Here is a 24040-nt window from a genome sequence, read left to right as displayed (position 1 = left end):
TCTGGCATACCAGGCAGATGCCCGGTGGGCTAGTATCTTTTAGGGCCGATGCAGTGTTGTTTAATTCTTTTAGCTCTATTTTGTCCCAATAGCCAGGGCCACCATTTTTTGTCAGTAACCTATCCAGCCATTTTAAATAAACATAGCAAAAAGTATATGAATTATTCATCACATAAATAATGTTGAACAAACGATCTCACTTAACTCTTTTAGTGCCAAGCGTTGTCGGAAAAGGAACCCTCTAGAGTTCCAACAAAATATTGGCTGCTATCATATAAAAGTTTGATCTTCATTCCTGAGAATTGCATGTAGGTAATATCTGTGTTGTAAGTGTGGAAACACTGCCATCCAATGGTCACATTTATCACTACAGAGCTTAATTGGCTTATATATCAGATTTGCATCACTCAAGGATGTCCTTAAAAAACCTATTTGACGGGAATTATTCAGTTTATTTGCTATTTTTTAGTGATGTATAAAAACAGCTTCACAACAATTCAATAATATAAAACAAGAGATGTTAATGTTCGACCTACTAACCTTTTAATAACTAAATTGGTTACTGGTTCAGTCATTGTTTTCAAAGTTAAAGCAGATGTTTATAAATGTCTTATTTCTATTAAACATAAAAGATAATTGGTCTGTTGTCATGAAGTACTACACATTTAAAGGAATAATTACTGCTGAAAGGCTGTAATTTGAACAAAATGGAGCGCAAAGAAAGGTTGGTTTTGTACTTTCAACCATATATTAGTACAACGTTTTATTATTCTGCCTACCGTTTTATACTGCTAGCACAGATAAACACTACATTATTTGTTGGAAATGGATGATTTGATACTAAATTCAAAATACTATGCAACCAGCAAAAACAGCATGACTCATTTTTATAGAGAGTGAAACCATTAAGGGGGAAGTTGAAAAAAATCCTTCACAATATGTTCTATGCGGCCCCCAGTAAGCCAATACAACATTCTTATCACACATTGAAATCTAAACACAACATCCCTTATGGAAAAATGAATCATGCTGCAAAATTCATCTGTTTGTTTGTTATTGTTGTCATCTGAAAATGACATCACAGGTGCTCAGGTTGCAATGTCACATGACCCTGAACTGGTTGTCAGCCAATTGCAGGGCACATAGGGACGAACAACCATTCACGCACCCACTCACACCTGAGGAAAATTTCAAGTGTCTTAATACCATGCCATGCATGTTTTTGGAGTGTGGGAGGAAGCCAGAGTGCTCGAAGAAAATCTAGGCAGGCTTGGGGAGAACATGCAAACTCCACACAGGGAGGCCGCAGCAAACTGGGATTGAACTCCGGATTCAGAACTGTGAGACGGATGCGCTAACCACCAAGTCGCCCTCTCACATATTAGCTCTCCCTTATTTTTGAGGGAGTGTTTCCCCCCTTGCGCCCATTGCAACACTGACTACGTCTGTAAAAAAAGATCCATTTAGAAGAACCAAAGCTCTGAGTCGCACATTTATAGTGGACATCATTAAATTAGATTTACCTGAGTTGGTCAACTTTTCTCCCCCTTGCCCTAATTGTCATACTGACTGATTGTTTTATAAGACAATATCAAGACTAAATCATACTTTACTTTGCGATTCCTATCCCCTGTTTCCAACACCACCTGTTGCTTTGGCATGCATTTGACTGTCTGTAAATGGGTTTGGATGTGTATAGTGGCCTTTTTTTTTTTTTTTTTTTAAACAGCGTGTAACTCAAACGAAAGCAAAACACGTCTTGACACACGACTGCTAGTAAATCGGCAGCAACAGCTGCTCGCGGGGCAGTACGGACGGCACTTTTAATGCCCTCCGCCGCCGCCGCCCCCCTTTTGTCTTCATTAAATCACAGCGGCCGATTCACACAGTGCTGACTGGCCAGCTGCCAACGCGGGCGTCACTTGAAGGAGGTATCATTGTCAGCCGGGCCGGAGTGAGTGACTGAGTCAATGCGTCTAGACATTCCTGCAGCGCATCTCGTGCAATCACTGATCTTAAATCAAGATGTGAGGAAGCGGGTCACGAGGGAAGACCGCTGACAGCTCGGTCCACACGTGCTGCCCCACACTTGTTCTTCGGTTACTGTTGCCAGGTAGAGAGAAAATACTCAAAAAATGCCCGTGACAGGACGTTTTCGGTGTACGTCTTTGTGACATTTTTAAAAAAGCGTCAATGTGCAAGTAATTTTGACAGCTCTAATCATTAATACTGGTATGTCGATATAATTGATGCAAGACAATACACTTGATTGCGATATCAGTATCATATCAAAAGTGAAAGAGTTGTTTTTTGGAAGTAGGAACGCTTTTTACATGTAAATAACCTAATGAGTTCCTAGCCCCCCCAAAATAACGCTCCTAAACCCTTTAAATTAATCATATTAATTGTAGCAGTTGACAATATGACTGCAGTTCATTTGTTTGCCTTGGGATAGCGCTGTTGCATTGGTGGTGCGTGCAGAGAACTTTGTTTAGGTTGTTTTATTTGTACATCTTTATGTTACATTTTCCAGTGATCTGGGCATCATTTACAAGTCCACAGGAGCAATAATAATTATTGCTGGATAATTTTGAGCATGTAAGTTAAGTTAAGTTTACCTTAGCTCATGCAAAATACTTCCTGTGTTATGTTGTTCCGCCCTCTCGCTAACGTGCAGTCAGACGCGACATGTTGGATTACAGAAGCCCAAAGGGATGTGTATTTGTTTTTATGTGACTATGTACAATTTTAGCCATAGCTAATCTCGATTTTATGCTTGTTAGTGCTACTTAGGAACTGTTGGTGGGACGCGTCAATTAAGCGTGTAAAGATGATATGTGCAAGACCACAGTAAACCTCAGTGCAAAGAGCTTGTTTCTCGTTTGTGGACAAGCCAGCATATTAATTATAAAAATGCATAAAAAACAAAGATCTGAAATTACTCGATGAAATGAAAAAAATATTTGTTTCAATCTATATGTGTGTAAAGAATCATACTATTTCAGTCTGCTTTGCAAGACAGAATAACAAAGTGACAGTCCTTTTTTTTAAATGTTTTAAGTTTTGATTTGTAACGAACGTGAATTTTTACACAAAAAATAACGTGCATAATTGCTACTTACGCTAAGCTAGCTGTAAATTGTATAGCTTATATAATCACTCAAAATTACAGTAAAAATGTGGAAAAACTGTTGCCATAATGAAAAATATGAGTATTTCTCAGTAAATGTATGACCATTTTCATTCATTTACATGTATGTGAGTAATATGTGCTTGTGTATTCATTTGGAGTTTGCATACATTGTTTTGATTCATTTTATTTTACGGACATGCTTCATTTTTGTGTGATTTATTTTTATCTCTATCGAATTAGTGACATTTTAAATTGATTTAAAGCATACATAATACGAATTCCGATTGTTTTTTTATTTTTTTCTGTGCACATCCCTATTATATAGGTGTGTTTAATAGCCTAAATTAGGAGGTGTCCACTTTAAACAATGAAAAGGAAAACTCATAATTTCAATGGTTATTATATTTTTTCTTGCTTATGAAATGTTGCTTATGAAATTGATTTTCCCAGTGACAAATATTTTATTAAGGTTCTCGTGACCCGCGGCGCATGCTCATTTCATTTGGAGTATTTTGTCCTTTAAGCATATTTGCTGTTTAAAAGAGAATTACAAGTTATTAGCCGTAAATGTGAATTGACTGTCCAAGCAAAGGAAAAAAAAATGCATGTGGCAGGCCGCTAAGCGGCTTATGAGGCCCGCAGTGGAAACGACTTTGGAAGCTGCAGCAGTTGCCACGTTTCCACACCGGAACGCTTCTGACTCAACGGAGCTTTTGTGTTAGTGTCAAAACACCAGCATGTTCGATCAAGGGGGAAAAAAGCCGCAAAGAAAGTTGCAGTGGATCCTCCCAATTTGAAGTCAGTCCTTTTGCGAGACTGTAAGTTGCCATGCTAGTTGTTCTTATTTAAAAAAAAAAAAGTTTTCCCAGGAAATTATGTAAAGACAATCATTTGCTGTGTCATAAAACATTTTCTACACTGTACACTGCACGCTTGTTTCTAACATTTTTATTCCGTAGTGATAGTCCCTTTCTTTATCAAGTTTCAGCTCTAAAAAGTTAATATTTTGTCTATAGTTACTTTGATAAATAACTAAGAATAAATAATAAAACAGTCAAAAGCATCATTTTTCTACATGCTGTCAACTGTAAATGACATCACCTGTGCTCAAGACTTGGGTAACAGCCAATCACGGTTAACCTGTTGGTCATGTGATGTTCTCAACCTGAGTTGTGATTGGTGAATTTTCAGCACAGGTGATGTCAATTTAAGTCAGTGGCAACTATTAAAAAGGTGATTTTAAAGGTATTAATTGGTCATCAAAGGGTAAAGGTCATCAATTAAACTATAAACAAAATAATACATTTTTTATTGTAAAAATGGCCAGATAAAAAAATCTAAACCCAGGTAGATTTGTTTTATTTCAATTGTTATTTATGATTCACTTATCTTTTTAAACGCATTAAAGATTAACTTTGGAGAGACATTTTTTTTAATTGTCTTTGAACTTCATTTTTCTGGACGGGAAAACTTTTGAAAGTTCCGCTGTAATTACCAGATGAGTTCCGTAAGTTATCGATACTAGTCACGTGGTTGGTTAAAACGCTCAAAAGGTTTTGCATGCAAAATAGCCGCTGCACAGTCTTGTTCATGAGGAGTGGTTGAATCCAGGTTGAGGAACGGCAGCAGTTTGACAGGCAAAACGGGACAAAGGCAGGAAGGGAGTGAGTTGGAGGGAATATTTGCTAATGTTGCATAAGAGGCTAGATGGCCGTGGCCTCGAGAACCAGAGCGACGGACTGCCGTATTTCGTCCCTGAGCTCATTTGTAAATTTTAAAAAGGTTTCTGTAGGTATTAGGAAATCTAAATTAATGCTCTGACAAGAACAGTACATTCTTCTTTTCAAAATAAGAGCAAATCAATTGGAACATGAAGTGATTGATTTCTAGATTATTGTCATTGTGTTGTGACCTGAAAATGACATCATAGTCGCTCAGGGCTCAAGTAACGACCAATCACAGCTCACCGGTTTTATGAGTTACGGTAGGTCAGGTGACATGTGCAACCTGAGCTTTGATTGGTTGTTACCTGAGCCCTGAGCCTCTGCGATGTCCTTTTCAGGCAACGACCAGTGAGAAAATGGCCGCCCCGATTGGGATAAAAACAAATTAATTTTGCTGATTAATTCAAATCTCACAAACGCAATCGAGGCTGCCTAGAAGGGATTATTACGAAACAATTTTTCTGGTTAACCTTCCCTTAAACAATGACCACTCCCCAACGACCGTTGTTGTTCCTGTCTAAACACATTATGAAAATCATCATCAATCCCAGCTTGTTCATGCATGTCCTGCGTGCGTTCGAAGGGGCGAAATTTTAATCGAATGAGGAAATTGTCTATTTAAATCCACAGCAGGATGACTCAAACATTGTGAGTCTGCAGTAAATTCCAGAGGTAGGTGCGCTGAATCTGAGGGAAGATTCCTCCCGCCTCGATTTCTGATCCGCTAACGTGTATAGCAACAATTTGGACTTTTAAGATAGGGCTTTAAATATGTCATATGTAATATGCATTTACGCAATTTAGTAAGACACTGGGACACAGGAATTCTTTGTATAATTTCGGAATTGATGGGTGAGACAATTGGAAAAAAAAACAGTTTGTGCTGATCAAAAAATACAGAGAAGTCAGTGTCACCCGAATGGACTACTCCCGCTGATTTACTGATGACCGTCCTTATTAAACAAACAGTTCGGGGTCATGTCAACTGGGTGTCCTTTTCTATTGATTGCCTTAGTAAGTAGAAAAAAAAAAAAACCTTACAGTACATGCAAAGGTAAAAGGTCAATTTTGAGATTGAGTGTGAGACTGTGAAAGTAATTTCACTGGGAGAGGTAACAGCAAGATGCCAGATTACTCTTGTCATTTAGTGTCCATCTCTGTGCATGTGGCACATACAGCAGAAACTTGACAAACCATGTGATCATCAAAATTTAAATTCGACACAGAGCTGAGCTTGACAGGCGACACTGCAATCCTTGTTATGCGGTCACATGATAACGGATGACTATAATTGTGTTGTCAAATCCTTCATCTGACTGTTTGGTCCGATTTTTGATTCTGTCCACAGAAAAGGAGTTAAACACCAAGTGTGTGGTGGAGATGGTGAAGAACCAGACCGTCCTCCATCCTGCAATGGGCAACCTGGGCAAGGCCGACACCAGGTATGTCCACCTTGTTCGACAGACTACTTGTGGTACTCAAATGGGGACACGTGAAGGCAGTTCATGGGGTGTATGTATATTTTAACAGGGTTTCTGGAGATATCAGCAGATCTGTTGCGTTGCCATGACAAAAACAGCAGGTTTTTTAAATTAAGAGCAAATTAATTGAACATGAAACAACGTATTGCTAAATGGTGGTGTTGTGACTCCTTTTTTTGTCGTTGTCATTAGTGATGCCGAAATTAAATAGATGATGTTCAGTTGCCAATTTTGCTCAACTAAGAATGATTAACAAACAAGTGGCGGCTCCAATGTTAGCAACTAGCAATTACAAGCTGCGCTGGATGGGTTAGGGAATAGCAGCACTCATCTACCCCTATACTACCACTTGCCAGTGATTCGCAATTGGCAGCTAGCAGCAACATGCAGACCTAGATACCACAGAAGTCTTTTAAGCGACTAACAATACTCAGCTGTCCCAAAAAGGCTGACGAGAGCCATCGGATTACTTTTAAAAAACATTATAATAGACGTAAATGACTCAAGTGACAAATTTGCCGTTCCTACTGATCACTTTTGAACAGACCAGCTTTATCCAAATGAGACGTTTTTACCAGCAAGATTTGCTACGATGGTTTTGACGACATCAAGCATGGAAATTTTGTCTAAAATCTTACTGTTTCAAAAGAATAAAATAACCTATTTAACTTTAAAAAAACAAATTCTAGAAATGAAACGTTATAATAGGACTCAGTCGGTTTGTATGGTATCCATTTTAGCCTTATTGCGCTTTCGGTATTCCGGTAATCGTCCGCCTCTTGTCCCGGTGTGCACTTGACAGCCCGCTCTGCCAACACGCGGGGATATTTTTAAGTTTAATCACCCCCTCCGTCCCTAATGAGATGGCTAAATCAACAGCCTGACCACATACTCTCCATTCGGAGCAAATCATCTGTGTCGGAAGAAAGGATCTCATGACTGGTGGAACATACTGGGAGAAAAAAAATAAGAGAACGAGGCTTAGTTTGAGGCCTCGGCCTGGAAAAAAGACAGGCAATTGCACGTTTAAAAAAAAAAAAGATGAACTCCACTCTGCCTGTCTTTCTCCCAACGCCTTTGCTTCCTCCCTTTTTTCTCAAGTCTGCAGTTTCTGAGGCAACAACATATGACGGGGGGGGGGGGGGGTTGTAGGTTAACTCCGGGTCGAGTCCAGCGACGGCAAAGCCCCTTCACTCCGGCGTTGGAAGTCCACGGCCTCATTCACTCGAGCATCTGTCGACCATAAACTTTCCCCTGCTGACTTTTATATGGAGGCGTGAACAAGAGCCGGGCTGTAGTTTCTCGGGCCGCCTGTGGGGCTGACAAAAGGGCGAGGAAGCAGCGCGAGAGCTTGGCCTCGCTGCGCAGATGCTTCTCTACTTTTTTGTGCCTTGACAGAATTTGCATAAAGGAAGGAAAAGGCCTCACCCGGCATTTACTCACCGATAGGAAGTGGGGGTCCCGTGTTGTGATGTTACAGATGCAGCTGCACCGTGAAGAATCCTCGCCAGAAATTGTTAATGTGATTTTTTTGGGGGGGGGGGCGTTCATCATAAATAAATAAAATAAATAGATACTGGAGTTATCCCCAATTTTGCTGTTTTGTGTGCAAAATGGGATATATACATTCTTATTTTTAATATGTGAGCGACCCACAAATTACTGCAATGGTCTCCATGTTTCTGTTATGGAAAAATCTTAAAAGGTTTTGCTATTCAATGCTTTTTAATGAGACACAAATAGCTAATTTCCTTTTGCAAACTTAGCTGCAAAAGCACTTATTTCGAGTGCTGTGTTATCACATAAAATGTAGTTCAGTTAGCTTATACTTTATAACATATCTACTGTTAATTCCTGCTCTTTGCGGGGAATGGGTACTAGACTGGCACGTGAGGGGGGAAAAATGCTCGTTTTATTACTTTTTTAAATTAATCATGCTAATTATGCTTGCCATAATCAGTGTATTTTTTGCTGAAAAACAGGTGTCCAAACTATGGTCCAGGGGCCAGCTACATCGCGCCATCTACATTTTTGCATCCCACATGCATTTTGACATTTTAAAAAAGTAATAAAAAGTTTGATGGTAGTCACTTAGGGAAAAAAAAAAAATAATTTATTTACCTCACTACCTAACAGAAAGCCTTGACGTAGCTGTTTTTATTAAATAACTACATATGTGTAATTGCTTGCTTGATTGATTTTTACCTCGTTTAATCAGATAAAATAAAAAACAAAAAAGTGGCCCTTACTCTTTCGACAGCCCTGGCCTTGGTCGGGTGCTAACATTGATGCAGAATAAATTCATTCAACAAATATATGGGACAAATATAAACCTTGGGCAACAATGGCACTGATGTCGTCGAATGATCTTGTTGAGTTGTTGCTTTGTGAAAGATTCTAACAGTTTGTATATTTGCGAATAAATGCTAGTTCTTGTCTTCTGAGTCTGATCCTGTTAGACTTGTCTTCATCCTTATCACCTCTGAGCCACAAATGACTAACTTGAGTGGGCTTATCCCTGTTTGGATCCTAATAAACAGCTTTTAGTGGGATTGTACCAATGTTGTTGAGAAAGGCCCAAAGCAAGAGCCAAGTGCTCAGTAAGGCGTTTTGAACAAACAGGGTTACTGGTAGTTGGTGACTGGCCCAGTGCCCAACACTGAGTGCATTAGCACATTAGCACAGATTTGTTTTGTTTTGGACTTAGATGATGTCCCGCATAGATGGACTAAATAGGTCGCGTAAGGTCAGTTTATGTAATCTCACTGACAGACGTGAAAAATGAGAAGCGCAGTTTTGCCGCTAAATTGATTGGATTTTCCTTTTCTCTGTGATTCCATCTTCCCCAGGGATCCATGACGGATCATTGTTCTCGCAGCTGATAGAGAATCAAATGTTGTCTTGTGGTTATTTCGGTGACGGTCAATATGTCAGATGACATTAACAACTAGGACGGAGTGATTATAAAAAGACTTCACATCCATGTGGTACCCCACTTCTGTTATCGCTCATATACTATGTCCTAAGATTAAAAAAAAATTCGGGCTTTGACAGAAAAAAATGGTGGCTGATCCATGCATGCAGCTGCCATCATTATTCCGCGTGGTGTTACGTATGCGCCAACTCTGCTTGGGTTGAACATTCCGGTCTCAGGCCTCCCCTCCTCGTTCCTCCCCACGCAGCCGTGGATGGTACATTCCCAGGAAGAGGGGGGTGAAAGAACAATGCAAGAACAGTGGTAAAATGGGGGTGGAAGCAGCCATGCATTAAGATATTTTCTAAATGACGGTGATGAGAGTGGAGGAGCTGGCCCACGGCGCTCCGCACCATCTAATTCCTGCTCCTCGTTTGGCGTCGGGCGTTGGGGGGGCGGGTGACGACTTAACTCATTAATAGACGTACCAGGGCGAAGATGAGTCTTCTCACCGGCCGTCTTCAAAGCTGCCTCGACAGCTGTCATCGCGGCGAACGTCAAAAACCCGACACGGTCAAAGGCCCTCACAGTCTATAAAAACAAGAACACATGATTTTTATGAGCAGTTTGCACTGGTGGGATGATTAGTTTTTTTTTTTTTTTTTTCATCCATAAAACATGTATTTTTCAACATTGAGTATTCCATGGAGTACATCCCAAAAAATTGAGCCGTATTTCTGTGCTATAGCCTCTTCTGTGGCTATTTCACCATTACATCCGGTATCCCTAGCGCTGGATATAGTAACTACACCCGCAATGCTTCGATAGGTTCAGAAACATTCTAAATGCTTCATTAAAATCTAGTTTTTAATTATACTGTGGTTGAGCATGTCCTAGAGGAGACATGTATTACAAGGCAGTTTAACAATGAAAATATGAATTGGAAATATTTGCTTCCTGGCCTTCAAAAAATTGTGTTTCTTAACTTTTTTTCTTCTTCTTCGCCCTCAATTCATTTGGCATTATGAGAAACAGATTTTAGCTTTTATAAAAAAAAAAAAATTCACAGACGTTTATGTTATTTTTTTCAAATTTGATATTGCCCACTGAGGTTTGATTTGCATAGTGACTGCCAGCAGGTCCTTTGGCCCATCTGGCGCACATTTGGTTCTGGTGCCAGTCTTGTGCAGACTGAGTGTGAGGATTACAAGCAGAATACGTTTAATTTGATATAAACGGGCCGTCCTGATGGGTTTAAGAGACAAAAGAGAGGATTTAGACGGACGCAATTTTTTGTACGATTTAATTTTATCAAGCAATTTCCAACGATAACTTAAAACGTCCTTGGTTTGAAACCTAATGCTGCTGGCTGACATTGTTCTCCATTTGACATGGGAGGAGCCAAGTGAGATGTGGTTTAAGAAGCACGCAGAGATGAATTTTCACATGCTTTTAAGTCTCAATCTTCACTCCTCAACAAAGCAGTGTCTGTGGTTGCTGAGGAATTTCCAGATGGAGTTTTGGTATCAGGTTTTCAAAAGATCAATCTTATTATAATCTTCTGCTTATATGGATCAGGGTCTGTGTGGTTGGTACTCAATTCGCATGAAGGACCACGACAGCCAAGTAAAACCTTCTTTTTTCATGGCTTGTGGTCAAAATGAGCAACAAATTGTGACGTCATTCTACAGTATGTCCACATCAGATGTTGCTGGAAAAAAATGTTATTGTGGTAAAGATTGATTGGGGCACATTTGGGTGAATTTCCACAAGTATGCTTCAAAATCCCTACTTTGAACCAGAATGACTAACTTCCTGTTCAATGGGACCCTGAGAAGTTTTGGGGTCTAACCTGTTACGGTAGACAATTTCCACGGATTTTGTTGGGATAGGAGCTTGTGTGTAGAAATGTTCACTATTACTTATTGCAAGCTCTCAACTCTTGAGTCGTCACCATTAATACTTTTGAGAAGGGATGTCCAGAACTTGATCATGTGACTATACGCAAGATGGCAACTTAACCAGAAGAAATGGAAGTAAACAAAGCCCCTAGGGGAACGTAATGCATTTCCACCATTTGTACACACACACACTCTGTTATGCGTGACAGAGCAATCGCAGACATTTTAGACAGTGGAAATTTGTTTTAAATTGTAAGAAAAATGTCACTGCGAACTTTCAGTCACAGTCACTTTGAGTCCCTATCATCAACTTGACCCACTAACCCTCTTTGTACTACCAGCTACCTCGAGCTATGCCAAGCCTACCATCCCCCAACTCCCATCGCACACTACCCCTGGAGCTAACATAAAACTTTGTTGTGATGCATGGCAAGCAGTCGGGAGTAAACAAACAGTCAAACACACTTTTCCATGATCGCACACACACTCACACAAAGGTCAATGTGGGACGGGTGTCTGGAGCTATTTTTGGTTCTACGGGCTCATCTTCAAAAGGCATGTGATTGTGTGATTTTTTTTTTTCTGTCAATGAGTAGCAGCATACTTTTTCTCTAATCTTTTTTCTATCTTTTCCCACATGCACTTTGACCCTCGACGCAACATCACCAGGAATCAGTCCAAGGTAATGGCGACTTTTTTTGTTTTTTTGACTGTCAGCAGTGAGCTCATTTTTGCTGCTCGTGAGTCACCGCTGGCCTTAAACAAAGACACGGCTGTGTTGGTCAGGGTGACTCTAATAGAAACACCGTATTAGCTTTGTATTGTATGTACACTCACACCATAGCAACCACTTAGTTATTTACGTCTTGCTGTTGTGTGCTCTCCAGGTTTTCGCCTACGACTACTGCTTCTGGTCCATGGATGAATCGGACAAAGAGAAATTTGCCGGTTGGTTTGCCAAAAACATGCCCGCCATTTTCAGTTGATTCAAGATTCACCAGAAATAAGTTGCATTGTGGTCCAGGTTTTTAGATGCTGCTTACTCTCATAAATAGGTCATTTTGTCTTAAACATTATGTAATTGAGAGTACGGATTGTTCAGTCCTCCCTGGCACATAATGTCATCAATCTTGATATTTAAAGGAGTAAAAGCGAGTACCACGTGTATGTCTCCAGGTCAGGAGGTAGTCTTTCAGTGCCTTGGGGAAAGTCTTCTTCATAATGCCTTCCTTGGCTACAATGCCTGTATCTTTGCCTATGGACAAACCGGTAAGTTACATTCCAAGTTGTCGTCTAATGCTAATTGCTTGAAATAATGTCTTGCAATATGAATTAATGTAAAAGCAATATAAAGGGGGTGAAGAATGCACAGAAATGGCAAGAATGGCAGCAGACCGGATGGAACTAAACAAACATGGGGCCCACACATTGTTTTGGAGTTTCCACATAGCTAGGGGATGTCCCGATCGCATTTTGTTTTGTTTTTTTGCACTAGAATAAAAGTGGCCTGATTTGTATTCACTTGTCAATACTGAGTCCTGATCTGTTACCTTGCAAATTTACAGAGGAGGAAAAATAGCACATCCAATTTATTTATGAATTAATTTGTTTTTTTACAAACCTATCCCAACTTGACACCTTTTTTTATGACCAGTGGGGCAGCGGTTTAAACCTAGGAAAACATTTTTTTTTTCAATGGTGTACAAAAAAAACAAAAACGATGATTTGGGTCTACAGTATTTTTTTTCTGTCCTTAATGCACTTCCCAGGCATCGAATTGGGACTTTTTTTTTATCAGCAGATCCATAAGTGACTAGTACTCAGGTGTGAACATTTTTTTGATTGGGATATGTCTTTATAGGATCATAAACAATTTAGATTGTGGTCCTATAGGACCATGGATTTCTAGTTTTTGTATTTGTAAGTAAGGTCACAAGGAGTAATGTCAAGCTAGCTTTTAGCGGTTGCCTCATGAATTTTGCAGGTTGCCTTTGTGGAGGTCTGCTTTCTTGGTGTATCTCACTTTTAATAGTCACCATGTATTTTTGGAAGCCTTTCACTCCAATGGCGCCTTCCTCCCGATTATGCATGCATAGGTTCTGGAAAGTCCTACACCATGATGGGTTCGGGGGACCAACCGGGGCTCATCCCCCGACTCTGCAGCGCTTTGTTCGACCGCACGCAGAAAGAACAGCGTGAGCAGGAGAAGTTCACCGTAGAGGTCTCCTACATGGAGATCTATAACGAGAAGGTTCGCGATCTGCTGGATCCGAAAGGGTACGTCGTTTACCTCAACAGGCCTTGACTACTGTGACTTATAAAATTTTAGAAAAAAGTCAGTTTTTTGAATGAATTCCTCATTTTCCCAATTGGAAAATTTCTGAACATATGATCTTAAGAAAATGATAGATTGCTGAGTAAGGCCAGCTGCCGCGTGTGGTCACTGGTTTTCGAGGCTGTTCCTGGTATTGTTGCGGTCATGTCCAACACTAAATCAGTGCCATTGGCCTGCTGCTGATGACCCAACATTTGACTTGTCCGGACCTTTAAACTCTTTGCGTGTTTGCGTCGCGGAAGAGCAGACCATCTGACAACCATATGTGCTTTGGCGGTGATGAAGTTCTCGGTCTGAATGAGGGTCAGGGAGCAGCAAGCGGCTTGCGGTTGTGTTTTCGGAACCGCGAGAGTCTTGACGCAAGACAGAGAGCCATTGTTCACCAGTCTTGTTTTCTTTGCAGGGGGAGACAAACGCTGAGAGTGAGAGAACATAAAGTGTTGGGTCCATATGTGGATGGCTTATCTCGGCTAGCTGTGACTAGCTACAAGGTGAGCCTACCAAATGCTTCTTTGAAACGTGTATTATGGGCATAACGTCAACCTTTAATGAGTGTTTCGTTGTCTGGGGAGGGTTATGTGATGTTCTCAAGCTGAGCAGTGATTGGTTGATACCTGAACCCTAAAGAACCGATTTTAGAGCTGTCACTCAAATCTTTTTAATATTAATTATCCTGTTGATTATTCCATCGACTAAGCCACACCACCACTGCGTTTTTATTTTTTTAATAATCTGCAAAAGTTGAAGTGTGCGGATATAACTGTCATAATTTTTTACCTGCTGCACATATAAATTTTTAGGCGCCAAGAAAATTTGAATATGCTGACCAGTTAGCATTTGAAATTAAGATTAGCTTGCTAAGGTCAACTAACACTAACTACCATTTAGTTTGCATAATGTTATATGTGCATTACACATGTAATAGTGTCAATACTTTGCCACTTTTGTTGAACATTATTTGTGTCAGTCTTTTCAAAATGATAAATCAACCTAAACTTGTGTTTTTGGGGGGAGTTTTTCTCGCTTGACTCCTTTGCAAATTTGCAACACCGCTTCAAGGCGGATATTTTTAGCCAATCTATTTTTAAGCCGACTTACCTGGCTTGGATCCACGTCTTTCCCTTATATGAAATAATTTTCAATTGACAGCCAGGGACAAAATGGATTCAAAACAGATGGATTTTGACACTCAATTCATATTACACACATATATCCACAAACCTAATATTATACAGTGCTGTGTTAAGATGATTGGGACTGCAGAGAACATATTATTGTCAAGAAAGGTTTTGGGTTGACATTAAAATAAGTGAAAAACCTGAATAACTAAGAAGCAATTCAATCATTGACAGGACATTGAGGTGCTGATGTCAGAAGGCAATAAGTCTCGCACCGTTGCTGCCACCAATATGAACGAGGAGAGCAGTCGCTCCCATGCAGTCTTTAACATTATCCTCACGCATACGCTGACGGATGTGCAATCTGGGGTAAGTTACACTTAAGTGGTCTTTCTTGTGTGGAATTTGTCTTCGCATTTCCCTCGCACATGGTTCTGGATGCCTTCCCCCTACCTTGGGATATAAATCTTTTTTGCCACATTGAAAAGTGCAGTTAAATATGAAGAGATAGTTCGGCGCCTCAGGCCTCTCTGATTTTACTCCTCGCAGGCTCTCAGCAGCGGTCACCGGCACATTACGTCGTTAATAATTGACTGCCGCCGGCTCCATTTCCAAGGCCGCCTGTGTTGCTCTGTTGCTTGGCTGTAGGGCAGAGTTGATTTGAATCCATGTAAAACATTGTAAGCAGCATTGTGTGAATGAAAAGCGCTGCACAATTGAAGTTTGATTTCGTGAAATGGAAAAGAGAATGGAGCAATTAAGGTAGTGTGTTGTCTTCGTGTATGGACAACCACCAAAGCTCTTTCAGGGCTTTTTCAACAGTACCAAGAGTCAAATACAAACTGAGAACGCTTACAAGGAGATGTACGAGGACACAACCACTTCTCACACTGAACAATAACCAAAGCAGTGGATTTCCTTTAGCTCTCATGCAAATTTCCCTGAGTCGACGTCTGCTGAGTTACAATTATATCAGAGGTTGGTCAGACAGTGTGTGGATGTGCGAGCCACAATGGCCTTTTGTATTGTCGAGCTGCATCATCAACAGTGGTCACGGCCTCAAAACATATTTTTCTTTATGCGGAAAATGAGCCACAAATCATGTGAACGCTCCGCCTCTTTCCTCTCCCTTTTTTCTCTCTATTTCTCATTTACTCTGTCTCTCACAGACAAGCGGTGAGAAAGTGAGTCGTCTGAGTCTAGTGGACTTGGCTGGGAGTGAGCGAGCAGCAAAAACTGGAGCAGCTGGTGAGCGTCTCAAGGAGGGAAGCAACATCAACAAGTATGTATCAGGCACATACACACACCAGATTGTGCAAGCGGGTTTTCTTGCAATTAACCTTATTTTCATAATATTCCAATTTTCATTACAAATCCTAAGCGAAATCAAATTGTTTTAAGCTTGCATATATTACATTTCAATTTAGTGAAATGCCATTAGGGGTGGCAGGGGCAACAGAACCAATGCATCATCGAGCGTAAAAAGAAATAATTAAAAATAAATATTTTATGTTTCGTTTTCGAATCCAGAACTGATTTCTAATAGCCACAGTGCAGAAGCTCAGACTCACACTGACTACGCAATCCCTCGCCTTGAAAAAATAAGACGTAACACAAAGAAACAGCACCATCTATTGGTAATATTGCTGCACTACAATGGAGAAGGCTATTGGTCAGTTTTTCTCTGTCGCTAATGTTTTCAGACACTTTTACGGGCATTGAAAAACTTCTATAGTCAGGTTCATAATTATTGTTTTTAATCTAAATTTACTGGAAAGTAAGTAATTAAGTCTTTTTTTTTCTTACTCCCAACCACAAAGTACGTAGTTTCTGTAGTCCTTTTCAAAGCTAATGAAAAGTGTGATGTTGTCAGGTCGCTGACTACGCTGGGCTTGGTGATCTCCGCTCTGGCAGAGCAAGGAACTGCCAAAAACAAGACCAAGTTTGTTCCTTACCGAGACTCAGTTCTGACATGGCTGCTAAAGGTACAATAGTGCGCCTTCCAGCATTCTCTTGTCCATCTTCCTTCTTACGTTCTCCTCATTTCTGCTCTCAAAGGACTGTCTCGGCGGGAACAGCCGCACGGCCATGGTAGCGACGGTGAGCCCGGCGGCCGACAATTACGAGGAGACCCTGTCCACATTGCGCTACGCCGACCGAGCCAAGAGCATCGTCAACCACGCCGTGGTCAACGAGGACCCCAACGCCCGCATCATCCGGGAGTTGCGTGAGGAGGTGGAGAAGCTGCGAGTGCAGCTCACTCAAGCCGAGGTGAGATTCTTTTTAGACAATCCCCAAGATCTTGACTACATCATGCACCTCCTTGTTTATTTTCCATCTGTGCAGTCTTTGAAAGCTCCTGAGCTGAAGGAGCGCCTGGAAGAATCTGAGAAGTTGATTCACGAGATGACCATCACGTGGGAGGATAAGCTTCGTAAAACTGAGGAGGTTGCACAGGTGAACAAGTTCATGAATTAAACAGCTTTACAGATGTTTTTCAAAAATGTTTTTCGAACCACAGCATCTTCTGTTATACATATACTGTATACATTGTATTATAGGCACGTCAGAAGCAACTGGAGAGCCTTGGCATTTCCCTGCAGTCGTCGGGCATAAAAGTCGGTGACGATAAGAGCTTCCTGGTCAATCTGAATGCAGACCCAGCACTCAACGAACTCCTGGTCTACTATTTAAAGGTACATAATGAATGTATTAAGTAATAGTGGGCAACAGAAATTATAATGATGGATTTCCTTTGAATGGTCATTTTCTTACTGAGATAGCAGAAAGTGCTGTATTGTAATGTTTATTTTTTTATTCATTATCTCATCAGAAAAGGATTAATATGCATCATGCCCATAGGCATGTTTGTCTTATGAATATGTAACATACTGGAAAAGTCAATATTATGCAACATATTACTGCTAATGTTGACTTAATCTTCAGGAGGATCACACCCAGGTGGGCTCGGCCGACTCCCAGGACATCCAGCTGTGCGGCATGGGCATCCAGGCCGAGCACTGCGTTATCGACATCAACGCTGACGCCGCTGTCATCCTCACCCCGTACCCCAATGCTCGGTAAAGACCACTAACACATTTTATAATAAACTGTGTATATTTATGGCTTTGTGTGTCTGTGTGTGTGTTTTTTTCCACATACAGAATACATTTTATATAGACTGAACACATGAAACAAGCTACATGCTAGTTGTGCCATTTTAAGAATGCCGTGCAAATCAAGCCTTCCTGCTCTTACTAGTTAGATGCAAAGTACATTCTCTTGTACCCGTGTCGTGAAAACGTCAATAAAGTTGAATCTAATCTAAAATGAAATCCTACAGGACATGTGTAAATGGTTCTCCGGCCACTTGTGCACTACAGCTTCACCACGGCGACCGAATACTCTGGGGAAACAATCATTTCTTCAGGTAACTAAATTCTCCACCAGATTGTGGTCGGGCATGCATCAGTTATTAAAGCCATAAACCTTTTTATCACAGGATAAACCTTCCGAAGCGGCGCACTCGAACCACAGAAGACGAGGAGGGCGACGGCAGTGTGATGAAGAAGAGCGGCAGCAGCGAGCAGCTGGATGCTGACGGTGACTCAGCAAGCGAAGTGTCCAGCGAGGTCAGCTTCTCCTACGAGTTCGCTCAGACCGAAGTCATGATGAAGGCCCTGGGCAACAATGGTAAGTAGATGTTTGGTTTCTCCATTGTTGAGAGGGGATGATGCACAAATGAAACTTCATGAAGCCGCTGTGATACTTTTTTAAATGGCACTCTTGATTTCAAGAATGTGGTCATTTAATACATTTTCAATGCATTGGCCTTCATCTTTTAAACAACAGCATCATCTAGAGAGGGGGGAAAAAAAATCACAAAATGCTTGATGAAGCTTCATTTTTTTCCATCACGAGTGAGTGGTCAAAGCCATCGAAGACCTTCCTTTCTCTAATGATGTGAGCATCGCAAGCGCTGACCTATATTCACAACCTAAATTTTAATTGGTTGAAAAGGGTCCACAAGTCAGTGGATGAAGTTACTCATTGACAAATATAGATCGCGTGGACAAAAATATTGTCCTTGTTTCTGTTTCTATTTTAATGCGTTCATAAACTAAAAGCATAAACAATTTGTCCGTCAGACCCCATGCAGAGCGTCCTGCAGTCGCTGGAGAGGCAACACGAAGAAGAGAAACGCTCAGCCCTGGAGCGCCAGAGGCAGATGTACGAGCAGGAGCTACAGCAGCTCCGTCGAAAGCTCAATCCCGACCGCCTGTCCACAGGCCCCCCGGGGCAGCCCGCCTTTGGCCAGCCTGGCACCGGCCAGCAGTCTCACTACCGCAGTATGGAGAGGCTAAGCATGGGAGGCATGAGTCACTCCAGCAGCGCCCAGAGCAGACTGAGACAATGGAGTGAAGACCGGTATGTCAACATTCAACAACATAATTGAGTGTAATTCCTAATGGAGCGTCCTCATCTCTCTAATTTTTTTTTTTTTTGGGTGATACTTTGTGACGTTAAAAAATCAAAATCCTCCAGTTGGTTTGGTCAAAGCATAATCATAAAATTCCCCCCAAATGTTAAATGCTGCAGTTAAAAAGTTAGCATCTATTGTGAACAAGTCTTGCACCACCCATCTAGCATTTCATCACATTTGCCCAAACTTGATTTCACAAATTAGTTCATTTTCACATGCCACACCACACGCCCCCTTTCAATCCGACTTCTCATTCCGCCTACGTGCCATATGTTCTTCTGTAGGGAGGCCGTGTTGGTGAGGAGCTTAAGGCGGTTGCGAGAGCAAATAGTGAGAGCCAACCTCCTGGCGCAAGAAGCCTGCTTTATCTCCGATGAGCTGGAACGCCACACCGAATACCGAGTCACCCTGCAGATCCCCTCTGACAACCTCAACGCCAATCGCAAGGTCTGACACCTCAACCAATCTCAGAATTTGACTTGAACGTGTACCCTCATAACTGAATATGCGTGTGTGTGTAGAGAGACGCCGTGCTCAGCGAACCCGCCATTCAGGTGCGACGCCGCTGCCGCGGGAAGCAAATCTGGAGTTTAGAGAAAACCGAGAACCGTCTGGTGGACATGAGGGAGCTCTACCAGGAGTGGCAGGACTACCACCAGCATGACAACGACAACCCGGTAAGTTAGTGGGTACAAACTTGACGATCAGAAAGCAATCTCATGACCTCTTCCCCGTCCCGTCCAGGGGATGCGCTCTTACTTCCGCCGGGCCGACCCCTTCTTCGACGAGCAAGAGAACCACAGTCTGATCGGTGTGGCCAACGTCTTCCTGTCCTGCCTTTTCTATGACGTCAAGCTGCAGTACGCTGTGCCCATCATCAACCAGAAAGGAGAGGTAAGCACTCACTCCTGAGTTAGACTTAATCAAGTCAATCTTTTGTGAGCTGGAAAGGAAAGCGAACAACGGCAAGCTGTTATAAGTTTTGGAAAAAATGTCATTCCTAGCTTGGCGTTTTTCAGTGAGTGTTACGCTTGTTTGTTGACGTTGTCAGGTGGCCGGTCGTCTTCATGTGGAGGTGGTGAGAGTCGGGGGCGCCCTTCAGGACAACATCGCCGGAGGAGACGATCCAGACAATAACCCAGACTCAGAAATTCAGGACCGCAAGCTTGTCTGCATGGTGAGAAATGCCTGCTACCTGATTGAAAAGAATACTCATGAACCAACATCATTAATCATGTGTTTTCTTCCAGATTAAAATCCTGCAGGCCACTGGTCTCCCCCAGTACCTGTCCAATTTCGTCTTCTGCCAATACACCTTCTGGGACCAGCCCGAGCCTATAATCGTGGCCCCCGAGGTGGACCCCTCGTCGTCATCGCCCAGGACCAAGGACCCACACTGCATGGTGGTGTTCGACAGCTGCAAGGAGCTGGCCGTGTCCGTGTCGGAGGACTTCATCGAATACCTGACTGAAGGGGCCGTGGCCATCGAGGTATACGGTCACAGGCAGGCTGAGACGGGCAGGAACCCGGCTCTGTGGGACCTCAGCATCATCCAGGCCAAGACGCGCACACTGCGAGACAGGTGAAGATTTTTTTTCACCAATTCACTGAGGCCAACTTCACAACGGGCACTGGTGAAAAATTCATTTGCGAGCGTGGAACAAGTACATGTTTTAGTCAGCGCGTACTTTAATATGATTCACAATGTTTGCTGATGTGATGCGCAACATGAAAAATGACCCACCAAGGAACCGCCGATAGTTAGAACCGATAGTTTTCATTACAGTAAAATATTTTGCAAACAACGACTATACATCGGCTAATATTCATGCTGTAGCTCCCGGAGAAAGTGTGCGACCAAATCCTGTGCTGTGCAACCAACTGAAAAGTTCTTAGTACCACCAGTGCTAAAGTTAAATGTAGACCCCTTGCTTTCAGGAGCTATTTTGTGTTTCATGAAGTCCTCCGAAAGCTACAACTAATTATTTCAAAATCTCAGTAGTATATCCCCAACGCTTTGTTTTTGCCCCGCAGATGGAGTGAGGTAATGCGCCGGCTGGAACTTTGGATCCAAATCCTGGAAATTAATGAGAATGGAGACTTTGTCCCAGTTGAAGTCATCCCAGCCCGAGATGTCAACACAGGCGGAATCTTTCAGCTTCGACAAGTACAGATAAAGCTCCCCCCGGCCCCTCATATGACATAAACTCATCTTTCTCCGACTTCCTTTTCCCCCAGGGTCAAGCAAGGAGAATCCAGGTGGACGTGCGCTCCGTTCAGGACTCGGGCACCATGCCGCTCATATCGGAAATTGTGCTGGCTGTGTCAGTGGGTTGCGTGGAGATCACAAGCACCGTCGGCCCCGAGGGGGATGAGATGGACAGTTACCAGGTGGAGAACAGTTAAAGGGGCGGCAAATAGTCAAGGGATGCGAGTAATTGACATGTGAAGCTGAATCAAACATCCGTTTTTTGGTACAGGAGAGAGATTTGGAGCGTTTGCGACGTCAGTGGTTGGCAGCGCTCACTAAGAGGCAGGAGTACTTGGACCAGCATTTGCAAACGCTGGTCAGCAAACCAGGTAGGCCAGAACCGCAAGAAAAAACCTGATAGTTTTGTTGGGCTTATTGAATCATTGTGTCCGTGTACAGAAAAAACTGAGGATGACATTGAGAGGGAGGCCCAGCTGCTTGAATGGCGCTTGACATTGACCGAAGAGCGGAATGCTGTTATGGTGCCCTCTGCAGGCAGCGGTATTCCTGGAGCACCTGCGGAATGGTATGTCCCAAACACGACCACTCCAAAAGTCACTCGATAAAAACGACTCTTGCTTGAAGGACTCTTACGTGCGATTTTGCCCAAATTAACCCCAATTGGAAACTGATATTATAGAGAGATGGAACAAGATAAATGGTTAAGTCTTATACTATTTAATGTGTGCAGTAGTTTTTCGGCAATTGAAGCAAAAATGCAACCTCAGACACTCCCACAACGGACTCAGTTTTGAATTAGAAAAAAATCTGCAGTGGTTATCGCTTGGGTCAACCTGAAATGATCTTTTATGACTGGATGTGGAATAGTCCCAGTATCCCTCAAATAAATAATGTCATCCGTTTTGGTTTGAAGCAGCTCTTTACCTTATTGATAGCCTCTAATTCGAGAGCTTGCACACACGATTAACAATTGAAAACAAGCATAATGTACCAATGGGCAGTAAATGGCATGTATTCTTTGTCTACATAAGCTAAGTACATTAGTCAAAGTTTGAAAACGTTCATGACTTCATGAATGCTATTGTTCATGTTAATGGACTTGTGTATTTGTCCACAGGGTGCCACTTCCAGGCATGGAGACTCACATTCCAGTCCTCTTCCTCAACCTCAAACGTATGTCATATCTTTGCTGTTATATGAAATTATTATTATACCTAACTGATTGATCGGTCAACCGATTAAATCGGCTGATTCTGCCCTTTGCAAACTTTGGCTGAATGACTGATATTTGCTTTTTTTCTGTTTATTGTTATGTATCGTTTACAGTAGTTGTATACAAGTAAAACTGGTGTCATTATTTCTTAAATAAATATATACTATAACATTGTTTCATTAAATATACTGCATATCATGAAATTTGTTAGATGTTATTCTGGGGACCTGCCATTTAAAACTAAACAAATATTTATTTTGACAATCAATGATTTGGTGAGCAATGCAAGGTTGCAAATAATTTACACAAGTTTGTTTAAAAAAAAATCATAAAACACAGTATGCAGCACAACTTAAGAATACACGTGGTAAATATGACTATTTATACAGTAGTTAGAAAATCTATAATACAGTACTAGGAAATGGTCACGCTTACAGCCATCCCTTGCTGTCATTTATACATATTTGTGCGTCCAGCTGACGACCTGAGCTCCCAGGATCAGTTTGAGGTTCCCGACGCCGGCGGCTGGGACGCCACGCTGAGCGGCGAAGACGAGGACGACTTCTTCGACCTACAGATTGTTAAACACTACGATGGCGAGGTAAATTAGCTGCGGAAGAAACGCGTCTCGATTGCTTTCCGTCGGGCTCGGCTTTCGATCGCACTTTTTCTACTCTGCCAGGTGAAGGCGGAGGCGTCCTGGGACTCCACCGTCCACGAGTGCCCGCAGCTGAGCCGCGGGGGGGCTTGGCCCGACAGCCGGGTGTACCTCACCGTGCGCGCGGTGGTGCAGCTCAGCCACCCGGCCGACATGCAGCTGGTGCTGAGGAAGAGGATCTGCGTCAACGTCAATCCCGGGCGTCAGGGCTTCGCCCACAACTTCCTCAAGAGGATGTCCACGCGCAGCACCATCCCCGGATGCGGCGTCACCTTTGAGGTGGTCTCCAACATACCGGGGGTGAGGCCACGCAGCAGAGATAACTTTTTCATCAATAACCTCTTTTAATGCAAGTCCATTTTTAAATCAACAAGCCCTATATAAAAGTGATTATTTGCATTATTATTTGCGCGCTAATCTCATTCTACGCGGAGGTAAGAACTTGTCTTTTAGAGAACATATAGCCCCTCTCCAAGCTACGACTCACGGACCTCGGTTTGCGAATCGTTGCATTAGCGCACGCGCTGGGGTTTCTGGGAAGGTGATTGAATGCGCCCCCCCCAATCAGGATGCTCCCGGATCCGAGGACAGGGAGATGCTGGCTCGCCTCGCCGCCAGCGCTAACAGCAGCGAGTCGGCCGACGACGAAGCCGCCATCGAGAAGTACCTGCGTAGCGTCCTCAGTCTTGAGAACATCCTCACCCTGGATCGACTCAGACAGGTACGCACTGTGATGTGAAAATGCCGAAAGCTGAAACATGTCAATCGATATGGAATGCCTTTGAAAGATTACAAATAATAGAATTATTCTTAATTTGTGTCAATGGAATGGCTTTTATTCAGAAATATTGTGCTACCAGTGGTAGTA

General features: G+C 42.3%; 1 protein-coding gene across 2 annotated transcripts in view; it reads left to right on the top strand.

Annotated features, from left to right (window-relative positions):
* Positions 1 to 24040, top strand: part of kif13ba (kinesin family member 13Ba) — a 30304-nt gene that overhangs the window by 829 nt on the left and 5435 nt on the right. For both annotated transcript variants that reach the window (XM_088412492.1, XM_088412491.1), the window contains exons 2-30: positions 6206 to 6299; positions 11823 to 11835; positions 12041 to 12101; positions 12330 to 12422; positions 13250 to 13430; positions 13892 to 13979; positions 14841 to 14975; positions 15776 to 15888; positions 16480 to 16591; positions 16665 to 16877; positions 16953 to 17063; positions 17168 to 17302; positions 17553 to 17686; positions 17950 to 18036; positions 18109 to 18299; positions 18755 to 19034; positions 19374 to 19536; positions 19611 to 19766; positions 19834 to 19983; positions 20141 to 20266; positions 20340 to 20671; positions 21124 to 21256; positions 21328 to 21480; positions 21570 to 21669; positions 21740 to 21866; positions 22419 to 22474; positions 22991 to 23115; positions 23197 to 23472; positions 23741 to 23893. In XM_088412492.1, the coding sequence (XP_088268618.1) occupies positions 6206 to 6299; positions 11823 to 11835; positions 12041 to 12101; positions 12330 to 12422; positions 13250 to 13430; positions 13892 to 13979; positions 14841 to 14975; positions 15776 to 15888; positions 16480 to 16591; positions 16665 to 16877; positions 16953 to 17063; positions 17168 to 17302; positions 17553 to 17686; positions 17950 to 18036; positions 18109 to 18299; positions 18755 to 19034; positions 19374 to 19536; positions 19611 to 19766; positions 19834 to 19983; positions 20141 to 20266; positions 20340 to 20671; positions 21124 to 21256; positions 21328 to 21480; positions 21570 to 21669; positions 21740 to 21866; positions 22419 to 22474; positions 22991 to 23115; positions 23197 to 23472; positions 23741 to 23893 (4091 nt within the window). The remainder of the gene's footprint in view (positions 1 to 6205; positions 6300 to 11822; positions 11836 to 12040; positions 12102 to 12329; positions 12423 to 13249; positions 13431 to 13891; positions 13980 to 14840; positions 14976 to 15775; positions 15889 to 16479; positions 16592 to 16664; positions 16878 to 16952; positions 17064 to 17167; positions 17303 to 17552; positions 17687 to 17949; positions 18037 to 18108; positions 18300 to 18754; positions 19035 to 19373; positions 19537 to 19610; positions 19767 to 19833; positions 19984 to 20140; positions 20267 to 20339; positions 20672 to 21123; positions 21257 to 21327; positions 21481 to 21569; positions 21670 to 21739; positions 21867 to 22418; positions 22475 to 22990; positions 23116 to 23196; positions 23473 to 23740; positions 23894 to 24040) is intronic.

Source organism: Hippichthys cyanospilos, chromosome 4 (assembly GCF_059441005.1).
Source record: "Hippichthys cyanospilos isolate Australia breed blue-spotted pipefish chromosome 4, RoL_Hcya_1.0, whole genome shotgun sequence".
NCBI lineage: Eukaryota > Metazoa > Chordata > Actinopteri > Syngnathiformes > Syngnathidae > Hippichthys > Hippichthys cyanospilos.
Note: the sequence above shows the minus strand (reverse complement) of the source record. Positions and strands in the feature narration are given on the sequence as shown.